We start from the raw sequence: 10,387 nt of genomic DNA, 5'->3' as shown, positions 1-10,387 counted from the left end.
GCAGAACGAGCGTACATACGGCCGATGCGGATCGCTAAGCAGGAAATCTTTGATAAACCCTCATTATCTACCTGAGAGTCTATTGATTTTGAAAATGGTGTCAATTGATAACTAATCTACTGAAAAGGTTTATCCAAGGGGTGAGACATATATGCTTTCGTATGGACTGAAGCTATCTTCCATCAAATTCGGGAGCTGAGCTTTTGCAAACCCAGATTTGTTGACGGACACGAAAACTGCATAGAAATCTAGCCATAGACAGCTTCGCTGTAAAAATGGCTTACTAAAAGCCAAGCTTTGGATGGCAGATGTTCGCAATGAGCTTCACTAACACTACCACTGACGTTTATGGATATGTTCATTTATATGATCACTTATATGATCACTTATATAGCTAGTTGAAGCAATAACTCTATTGTAGACAAGCACAGCGTGTTAAAGTCATCTGGCATGTGCACTTTACTGTGTTTTGTTCCTCGTGGAAAAGCATTTTCAGTACGCACAAGTTCAGGTGGCAGAATAGTTCCTTTGTAATCATGGCCCCCCTTTAAGATATGCCAATTTCATTTCCATTAGATATTCACTATTATGCTCAGCTGTAGCGTTCGACTGTGAACAAGTACGTTACGTGCAGACCTAAAGAAAACATTTGATAAGAACAATAAATTTCAAACGTTTGCTCATATTTCTACTAATGTTATATGCTTGGCTAACCTAACTGTGGTAAATAGCGAAGAAAACTTAACAAAAACCACGGAGATAAAACGTTCAGTGCGGTAGATGTTGGTGACACTACACTGTAGAAACAATGGCTAGTGCATTTCGGCACACCTGCACGCACAATGTTAACGGCTGCAAGGTTCTGAGCAAACCCTAGCAGGAGGTCAGCCCCCCGCTTTCTCCTACTGAATTGAAAGGAACAACATGCAGCGCATTGCGGTGGTCTTGGCCACGATTTGCATTGTTGCGGTGAGCGGAGACCACAACTGCACCAGTAAGTATGGTTTTATGACGTGTAACGTGCGAGACACTCCGGAAATTCCAAGTGGTTGATTCCCCGGCGAGATGACAACTATTTGCACATCAAAGTGCGGCCGCCCAAATGCGGCAAACACAAAAGGAGCCGCTATCTTTAAGTAACCCGTTCGATTGCTAGTTCAGTAAATAAGTACGACTACTCGTAACCACACCTGGCCCTTATGCTTTTGCAGAGGTGGATACTTTCGCTAATCTCTTGCGCCTGCCAATGTTCCGGCTACGGTAGTTGCTTTATATTGAGGCGCCTAGTAAACATATATGTGTAAAAATGATTCCTTCAGGTGGTAGAGATCTGTATGAAAGTTGCACTTTATAACACCTATTTTCAGAGCGAACTAATTTTCGCTGGAACTCAAGCCTTGTGATGCTGTGCACGCACATGAATAATTGAATACCCATTCTCAACAATGGCTTGCCGATCAGTTGTAGTAAGTAGTGTTACATGGTACCCGCCCCCTACACGGTGCTGACATACTTTCCTGTGATGCCACTGCATGCCGAAACAAATGTGAAAATAATCGTGAAAGAAGGTAAGGCGTAGACACGGACACAAGAGAACCAAACAACAAAAACATGGCTTTTGTGTTGTCTGGTACTCTTGTGTTTGTGTCTGCACGCCTTCCCTTCTTTTACGATGAGTCCCTACCAACTAGTTCAACATTCTGTAGTTCTAAATGTGTAAGATATACAGGGTATGTATCTCGGCTCATAACTCAGCTTCACAGGGGTAATGGTTGCTGTGTTCCCTCTCTCATTGGGTATCTGATGCAGGACGTCTGCAAGGCTTCGCGATCGGAAACTTCAAGCTTACGGAAGTCTTTCGTGAGAATCATGAAAGGTGACCTTGGATAGTAAAGTTCAGAGTACAAGCGATAGAAACTGTTTTTAGCCTTGCGGTTGACATAAAGGTTAGGACGCAGTAAATATTCAACACGGATGATGTGCGGTTGGTCTGTATTTAATTATACTATTGCGGTGAACAACGTTGGACACAAGCATATTTTTTTTTTTGTAATCGCGTCCTGTTGTCTTGTTATATTGAATAAGCTTTATGTATGTTTAAATGTTTCAATCCTAACAAGGGTTCCGTGCTTTCGGTATATTTCTTCAGTTTTGAAGTTACTTATCCGTGATTCTTTTTTCCCTTTGAATGTTTTGTTCTTTCGCTGTTTAATGTTAGTGCTGGAGAGAAATCGTCATTTATCATGGCTTGGAAAACATTAAAGGGCGTAGACAACCCGCATCATCTCGTCTTTTAGCTCTGCTCAAGTGGAAAGGGCAGAGGGCTTCGCCGAGTGAGTTTGTCCTGGGTACTCAGGTGTCCTCTTTCCTTGCTTGTTCCAGGAAACAGACGCATCGCCTAAATATTTGGAAACCATCACTCTGGCAAACTTAAGTAAAGGGAATAAGGCATTCAATTTGAAGAAAATTCAAAGCAAATAAATTCGAGGGTTTTGGTTTTATCCGATCCCGAGAAAAATGCCTCGGAGTTTTAATTTTGTTAATTAGCAGGACATACCGAAAACACGGAACCCTGTTATTAATCTCTTTTTTTTTTTTTGCTTTTGCACTTTCCGCCTTTTTTTTCTTTGTTGAGTGTACTTTTCATTGCCTTTAGTGTTGCCGATCTCGTCGTAATGGGCCATGTGTTGAGGTCACAAGAGCAAATAAGCGAAATGAACGCAACCTATAATAACAATTTTTGTGAAAGTATAGGGTAGCATTGCGGATGCGCTACAGCTGGCGCTTCGCCGAAGTCACCAACTTGCCGGGCTTTCACGCTTTTTGCGAAGGTGAACTCTGGCAGTTAGAGCAAGCAGCCATTGTCAAGTGCCGTTTGAAAACTCAACAATGAGCCACGCATGCAGCTGCGCCGTAAAAGCAGGTAAATATGTTGAACAAGGGCTCAGCTACTACCAATGAGCCGGTCGATTATACCACTGGCATTCCACCGGCCAGCTGAAAAGTGCTGTATTCGTGTTTCTAGAAGAACCGCGACGATCTATCTGGCCGAGAACCCCGTACATACATATAAATTGCTGCAGGTCATGGGAAATCGTCGTTAAAGAGCTCAAGAAGGAATTCTTGGACGCAACTTCAATAAATAGTAGCGGTAAACAAGCATTAATCCAGTGGTCACCAGACCCAGGTAAAATAAGCACAGCATACACAGAATAAATACTGAAAGTAATCGCGCGAATTTACAAATCCCCTTAACATGACAGAGATGACGAGGTCGGGCAACGCCTGATAAAATGGCCGAGTATGCCTACCATTTTCTCATAGACAACGACAGTCTGGAAAATGAGTGATAGGGAAAGAGAAACAACATTTTTAATGAGCATAAAGATGGCTTGATTTGCAGGACTGGTTCCCTCTTCACTGGAGTCCATGCGCCGTCTTGGCTGCGACCAACGTGCATTGCAATCAAGCACTGTCGGACCTTAAAAATGTTAAAGCTCTCACGAATATCATGAGAAATTTCTGCAGGACTGGTCCCTCGAGCCAGGCACTTTGCGTGTATTCGCGGGTTTCTTTCATGCTCGGAAAAACACTTTTATGTAGCATGTATTGAGCAACAGAAGGCTGTATGAGGAGTTTTGCAGCTAAGCTGTCTGTGGCTAGGGTTCTATGCATTTTTCGTGTCCGTCAACAGATATCAGTGTGGAAAATCTCAGCTCCCGAATTTGGCGCGACATCGCTTCATTCTATGCCAAAGCTTATACGTCTCATCAGTTGGATATTCATTATCGGTAGATTAGTTATCAATAGGCACCATTTTCAATATCAGAGAACTCTCAGGTAGATGATAAGGGTTTCTCAAATATTTGCTACTATGCGACCTGCGTCGGCCATGTGTACGCTCGCACCGCCCTTTCTGTCGTTGTTCCAAGCGCTTGCATGCTTAGTTTCCTTCCACCCTTCTGGCGTCCCAGTCCCGTCACGCGTTTCTACTTTCCGCGGTGTGGCGGTCCCGTCGCGCGTGTCTAGTTTCCTCCGGCTCCCCAAGGTGGCGGTAGTCTTCCACACGTATGTATACCGCTAATCAAAATGGTAGTGTGTGTGCGTATCTTACTTCGGGATGACCACCTTCGCCGCTCAGGAGAAATAAGTTTGCTCACACCTTTGACCTAAATTCGATGTCACCTCTATGTCGACTGCTAAACTGCTTCGCTGGTAATCCACCTTCAGAGCAGTGGAATGACGCGTGATTTTAGAGTGATAGCTCTACTACTCCAGGTATACAAACCCAGTAAAAGCCTCGTTCCGTAAATCTGACCTTCAAGCTCAGCCAAGGTCAAAGTGACACAGCCTGCCCCTACCAGCAGCTGCTGCGAACGCCGTGTGGGCGCCCATATCTTGAAAGCGATCTGAGATGTGGACAACGTGGGTGGTCACGCGGGCCACATCTTCAAAGCAATCTGGTATGTGTACCAAGTGCGCAAAGTGCTGGTAACTTCGTATGCGCTGTGCTTTCGACGCTTAGTTGGCGTTGAAGCGAGACGCCGCATGAAGGTCAATTCGCTCGATGCTGCTGCCGCGACGCGCAGCGCCTGTCTGTTGTCTGGTGGTGCAATTGCACATGCGGTAATTGCTGACGGCGCCAAGCGGCATCTGTGTCCTATCAAAAAGCAAGAAAAACCGTGCTATCGCTCGACAAACATGGTTTACCGGCGTATAACCACGGCAGTTTTTTTTTTTTTTTTCATATTGCTCTGCAATATTCTCGTTGGCGCTTTTCATGTACTTAAAATGTTTAAGAACCTAAATAATAAAACCTAATTATGGAATTAAGTTGGCAACAAAATATGATGTGAGATACGTGGCATTTGCATATCTTTAAAGTTTGCTTAAGTTACGTGGGGAACCTTGTATATCAAGCCCAACTGACTGTGGTCTGCTCCGGACCACCTCGCTCGCTCCTAAACAAGACCTTGCAATGTTGTGAACGTGCTTAGAATCATGGTCACGGGGACCTCAAAGAGGTGGGACGTAATGCTCACTCATTTCTCTCACAGTTACCGTGAAATCACCACTAATTTATTTTTACTCGATCCTATGCTCCAGAAAACAAACATCAATAACTACTTCCTGGGCTTCCTTTACGAAGAAATTTGTCTATTTTCTTCACAAGTTTGTAAATGAAAAGAACTCCAGCCCTTTCGTTCCCCTTATGTACCTGGCTCGTCCCTATGAGCAGTTAGATATGCCACTATATGACGCAACATAACGAATCGGTTAGCCATTCATCGCCAAATATGCACTTTGTTATCCTGATTATTAACAGTCGACTATAAACATATATGATCACAGATAAAACAGATATAGGTTTCAAACGGCAAATAATTTGCATTTCTTTAAAGGCAACACACACGAAGACGTACAGCGAATCATATAATGAATATATGTAAAGTTCGTGACACACTTCGGGAAGTCGGTAAGTTAAATTGAAGCTTCACTTGCGACCCTCCATAATGAACTCAATGTGCCTTCCACACTAGCCCATAGTCGGATTAAGTCGTAGAAGGACCGCAACCTGTGGCCCGTACTTGTCCTGGAATATCCTCAGTCCGTATTTCCATATCGCGTTTCACATTTCGCGTATCACCTAGCTAGAGTGAAAATATTTCCATTGAACGCACGTCACGCAATCATCATCATACAAACTTTCTCGCATTCACACGGCATACCGCTACATTACCGTGTTATGAGGCGGTGGGAGCCGAAAAGGTAATGGATGGAGAAGTGTAGGACTACACGGAGGGGCGAGATAGGGGTTGCCAGCGAAAGGTTTGGGAGTCTTGAGGTGCAGTTTAAAAGGAAATGGTGATGAGAAATGACGATCCCGCCCCGCCAAGGTCGCTCGCTTTGCACCTCATGATCACCTTCAACTCAGTTATGCTCCTCGATAAGCACACTCAGCGAAAGCGTCTCTGCTCACCGGTAAAGATGTTCATGGATGCACACGAGCGGTGCCGCCGCAGCTCTAATTACGCATTTTCGCCACATACTCACTCACCGTCGCTTCGAAGCATGGCACCCTCCAGGCTGCTTTTTAGGCTGCGCAGCTGCACAGACGTAGCGCTCTTACCATCGCAGTCACTGCTTCGACCTTCCAGTGAAACTGTAAGTAACCAAAATGTGTGCGTATTTTTGCTGTGGAACAAAGATGCCACTGCTTTTTGAAATAGACGTTTCACTTTCTTGTTATGAATAATTCCTATGAAGAAGGGGATGAATAAACGTTTTTTTACAGATAAGCAGTATACCTCTACCAGCCAAGGATATTTTCGTGTCGTTGGCGTAAGCAAAAAACGCCATAGCCCATACCAGTTGTGCGATAGCTTCACCGAGCTCGGGGAGAGAGAGCTGAGAGAAAGAGTGAAAGCAGAGTACAAAAATAGCATCGCGCAGCATAGCAGATGCGAGGTGGAGAGGAGGGGTGAGGCAGGTGGTAGTGAAATGAGCAGAGCTGCTACCGACGCCGACCGCGTTCGCGCCTAATGAGCCCGATGTCCGTGACTGCAGCCGATGCCTCTGGCGGCGGCTCGGCAGGTTACGACCGGAGAACTGGACACTAGTTGCTCCCGAAAGACTGAAGCGAGAGCTAGGGAAGCTGAAACCAAGCGTCGCAGAAAAGAACATCCCTAGTTTAGATTGAGGGAAGCCGAGAGTTCGCGTAGGCGAAGAAATGAAGTTCCGGAGGCTTGTGAACGTGGCCGCTTGAATTCATCGCGATACTACGCAGAACATCGCGAAGAAATCCTGAGCGCCGGGGAACTAAGTGTGTGGTTTGCCACTACTTTACTAGGCTTTCCCCAGCTCCGCTGGTGTCTGTTGTTTCCGGTAGCAGAGCCACGTACTTTTTTGTTTGTTTATCGTACGGCATTACGTGATCAGTGCGCGCCTGCATTGTCAATGCAGAGTCCGGAGGATGTGGTGGCCCTTCAACATGCGGACCCCTGGAAGTTCCCGTGCAGGGAAAGCCCCGGCAGGACAGCTTCTGCCGCCCTCTGTTCACGCCCGCTTGGGAGCTGCACAAGCTCCGCGGCTGCGTGTGCAAGCAGCGGTACCTGCGCAACTCCTGGGGCGAATGCATCCCGCGAAAGAAATGCATACCTTGCAAGTTTCGATGGCAAAGAGATTATCGCACATGCGCACCTGGATGCCCCGCAACCTGTAACATGCCGTTCGGCACGTCATGCAACAAGCCGTGTACCGCTGGTTGTGACTGCCCGCCTGGTTGGGTAGTGTAAGTGAGATTTCTATTAGGGTTCGGCGACGCCTACCAGTACGTGCCATTAGAGAAGCGAACAAACAATATTCAAATTTTTTCGGACAATCAAGATCCTCAGGGTTTAAACAAGATTGCGTTAAATTGCCTTTTAAAATGTGGATGAGCGTTCCGTATACTAGCACCCCAAGGCACGACGTCATCGAGTTTCTGTGATGCTCGCAGAAGAGTGCAGTGTAGCATGTAGTTGTTTAGACATGCGCAGCAAGAGAGTTAGACCATTGTATGACATCAAAACTACTGCCACCATTCCCTCCATGAAGAGCGAGCTTTTAGCATTCTTTCCCTCGATGTGACTCATCTCTTGTATGCAAACTCGGAAGGGGCAAGCAAGGAACCGAATGTTACAGTCCGCTTCCAGTATCGATAAAGTATGAAGTTAAGAATTGTGTTGTCTATGATGTCGAATAGAAACCTAGCATGTTATCCGTGAGAATCACTGTTACAACTTTCCTGGGCCTAATGTCTTCGTTGATTGTGCGCACCTGTTTGGTGTCTTTATTCCTTTGTGATCGAGAAATGGTATTAAACCATGGACATCTTCGTGCTCTTCAGGTACAAGAATTGCCCGCTTTCGATTGATGCAGTAATGCTTGCAAATTTCACTGGTTCCTCTCTCATCGACTTAAACAAGCCCGGTAGCTTTATTTTGTTTTGTTAGTACTAGTTTTACATAATCGATAGAGGTTCTTTGATCAAGGTGATTGCCCTGCACGTCAGTGTATGATACGATGTCGCATTGTAGTGACGGTCGAGAATACATTAGCGAAACTGTGAGTTACGAAGCTCATTATTCAGCAAACTTGGTCCCCTAAAAGCAAGTAACATTCAAAGCGCAACTATAGCGGCAAGCACAGTCGGCGATCGTCGATAGTCTGATTTGCGGGCCAAGCTCGTCGGCTTTTATACACGACTCGTCGAAGGATAAATAAATAAAGGATAATAAAGGATAAATAAGTGCAAGTGTCAATATGCACTCTCCATTTAACAATCTGTGCTCTCCTACCTTCCATGGCGTCAAAAACTATTCATTCAGATCTTACGATATACAGTAACTCCGTTAATAATGTATTTTTTATGCAGGCACCCGAAACTCCCAAAGATGTGCATCAAGGCCAAGAAGTGTCTTCCGAAATGTCCAGCGAACTCAAGTTTCCAGTCGTGTGTTTCCAATTGTCGTCCTAAGTGCGGCGAAAGCCGACCCAATAGATGCGACTTTCAATGCGATAAGGGCGCCTGCATCTGTAAAAAGGGCTACGTTGAATTGGAGCGAGGTGGCCAGAAATCATGCATTCTGGAGGCAAAGTGCGCGTGGTACACCCATACGAAACCTTTATTTAAGCCTAACACAACTCTAAATACGGGCGGAGGAGAAAGGGCTCCAGTCACTGCCAATATCACGCGAGGCGTCGTAGGCCCTCCAGGCAGTACGGCCTTGCTTGCTCCCTCAGGACATGTGTCGACAAGTAGTACAGCAGAACTTGGTGCATCCACTCTAAGTACGGGAACAGGAGGTACACATTTACCTATTACCGCTGGAACAGCTGGCAATGTTCTCCTGTCGGGTACTGAAGCCATAAGCTCACCTGGGGCTACCGTGCATCGCCCAACTACTTTAGGAACGAGCTCAGGGGGCACAGTTTCAAGTACAATTACCGGCAATACCACAGAAGATGCGTACTCACATGGTACTACAGGACTTCCCAGCACTGTAACGGGAACAAATTCAGCGGCTACAGTAATTAACGGCCACGCCCGCCTTGTCGCGACGCAACCTAGCGAAGGTACAGAAGCCACACTATCGCCTTCTATTGCCATGCCTTCCGGAGGTGGGGCCAGAGGAGAAAGCGCACAACCACCTATTGCTCACCTTAATCGTAATGTGGGTTTCGAAGTCACAGTTCCAGGCACGCGTTTAAGTCTTGCTAGTGGGCCTCCCACAGCAGACAATAGAACGTCACCGGCTGCTGGGCCACTGTTTATTTCCGCTGTGAATAACAGGTTCAGTATCGTTACGGAAGCAGTGGGTGCACTTAATACAGGACTACACGGTGCAGCCCGTGGCAGAGGACACATGGTGGGTTCACCACCCCTCGTAACAGCAGGATATCACGGTGGCCGCTTCGGACTTCACCCATTACATACGCCTTCATTTGGTTACAGCGGTGCTGGTTTCCTGCGATACCCGTGGGCTGCACAATTTCCGCACCCATGGGCTACGCCATCACTTATATGGACACCGCAGTACGGGGCCGCCCTCGGGTTCTACCCATGGGGCCTATCTTTACCTGCTAGGATAATCGGAAACGGTTGGACTGAGTTCGGAATTTCTCCATGGGGCTCACCCTTGCAAGCCATTCGTGGACATGACGGTGCGCATTTAGGATTTCATCCTTGGAATGCGTTCTCACGCAGCGCAGTGGCATACGGCACAGCTGGTTTCCCATTTGGACGGAATAGTATATATGCACCTCGAGCCATCGGTTTCCCGAGGGCCAGTGTTGATATGTGAGCGGAAGTTGCGCGCTCCACTGGCATCACGTGGTATAGCGGCGCCCGCACCTGAGTACTTTCTCCGGGCAGTCGCTAAGTTGTAGCCTGCTAATTTTATTGTTTTCTTGTACCATAAGTACAATGTAGTTTTCTTGTACCATAAGAATATAGCTACAGTACTATGTAAAAATAAACTAGTTGATATGCGATCTTCAAGTTTCTTTGCATGATGAGCCCTAACGCATTATTTTTCGGTAGGTATTGGTTAATAAAATCCGACTGCGAAATGCCTTGTGGCAAAATTGCACTGCGTTTCTGGCTTTTATTTTTGAGCGAGGGGAAACAATAAAATGAACTTCCTCCGCGCAAACATTTTGAGAGATTTTGTACTTAGGGTAAACAAATGCAACACTCATGTATTCATTTGAAACGGAAACTTAAACGATCATATTCCAGAAAGGGCACAATTTAACCGAACATATTGCCACTCATAGATATCGCGTATTTAAATTTCGGTTTATTAGATATAGGTGGGAGGTGGGATATTTTTAGGAGAGCTGT

The 10,387-nt window shown here is 46.0% G+C and overlaps 1 protein-coding gene across 1 annotated transcript; it reads left to right on the top strand.

The window, feature by feature from the left end:
• Nucleotides 1–827: 827 nt before the first annotated feature.
• On the top strand, nucleotides 828–10,035 carry LOC119435685 (uncharacterized). Its single transcript, XM_037702422.2, has 3 exons — nucleotides 828–994; nucleotides 6,964–7,291; nucleotides 8,417–10,035. Exons 1-3 carry the CDS (start codon nucleotides 925–927, stop codon nucleotides 9,843–9,845), a joined length of 1,827 nt encoding a protein of 608 aa, XP_037558350.2. The 5' UTR covers nucleotides 828–924; the 3' UTR covers nucleotides 9,846–10,035.
• Nucleotides 10,036–10,387: the final 352 nt, after the last annotated feature.

The sequence above is a fragment of the Dermacentor silvarum genome, unplaced genomic scaffold, assembly GCF_013339745.2.
Source record: "Dermacentor silvarum isolate Dsil-2018 unplaced genomic scaffold, BIME_Dsil_1.4 Seq830, whole genome shotgun sequence".
In the NCBI taxonomy this organism is placed as follows: Eukaryota; Metazoa; Arthropoda; class Arachnida; order Ixodida; family Ixodidae; genus Dermacentor; species Dermacentor silvarum.
This window is presented reverse-complemented; position numbering and strand designations above follow the sequence as displayed.

Coding starts and splice junctions, on each gene's coding strand:
- LOC119435685 (XM_037702422.2), top strand. CDS start 925: ATGCAGCGCATTGCGGTGGTCTTGGCCACGATTTGCATTGTTGCGGTG. Junction 995..6,963: donor CGGAGACCACAACTGCACCA/GTAAGTATGGTT, acceptor TTGTCAATGCAG/AGTCCGGAGGATGTGGTGGC. Junction 7,292..8,416: donor TGCCCGCCTGGTTGGGTAGT/GTAAGTGAGATT, acceptor TTTTTTATGCAG/GCACCCGAAACTCCCAAAGA.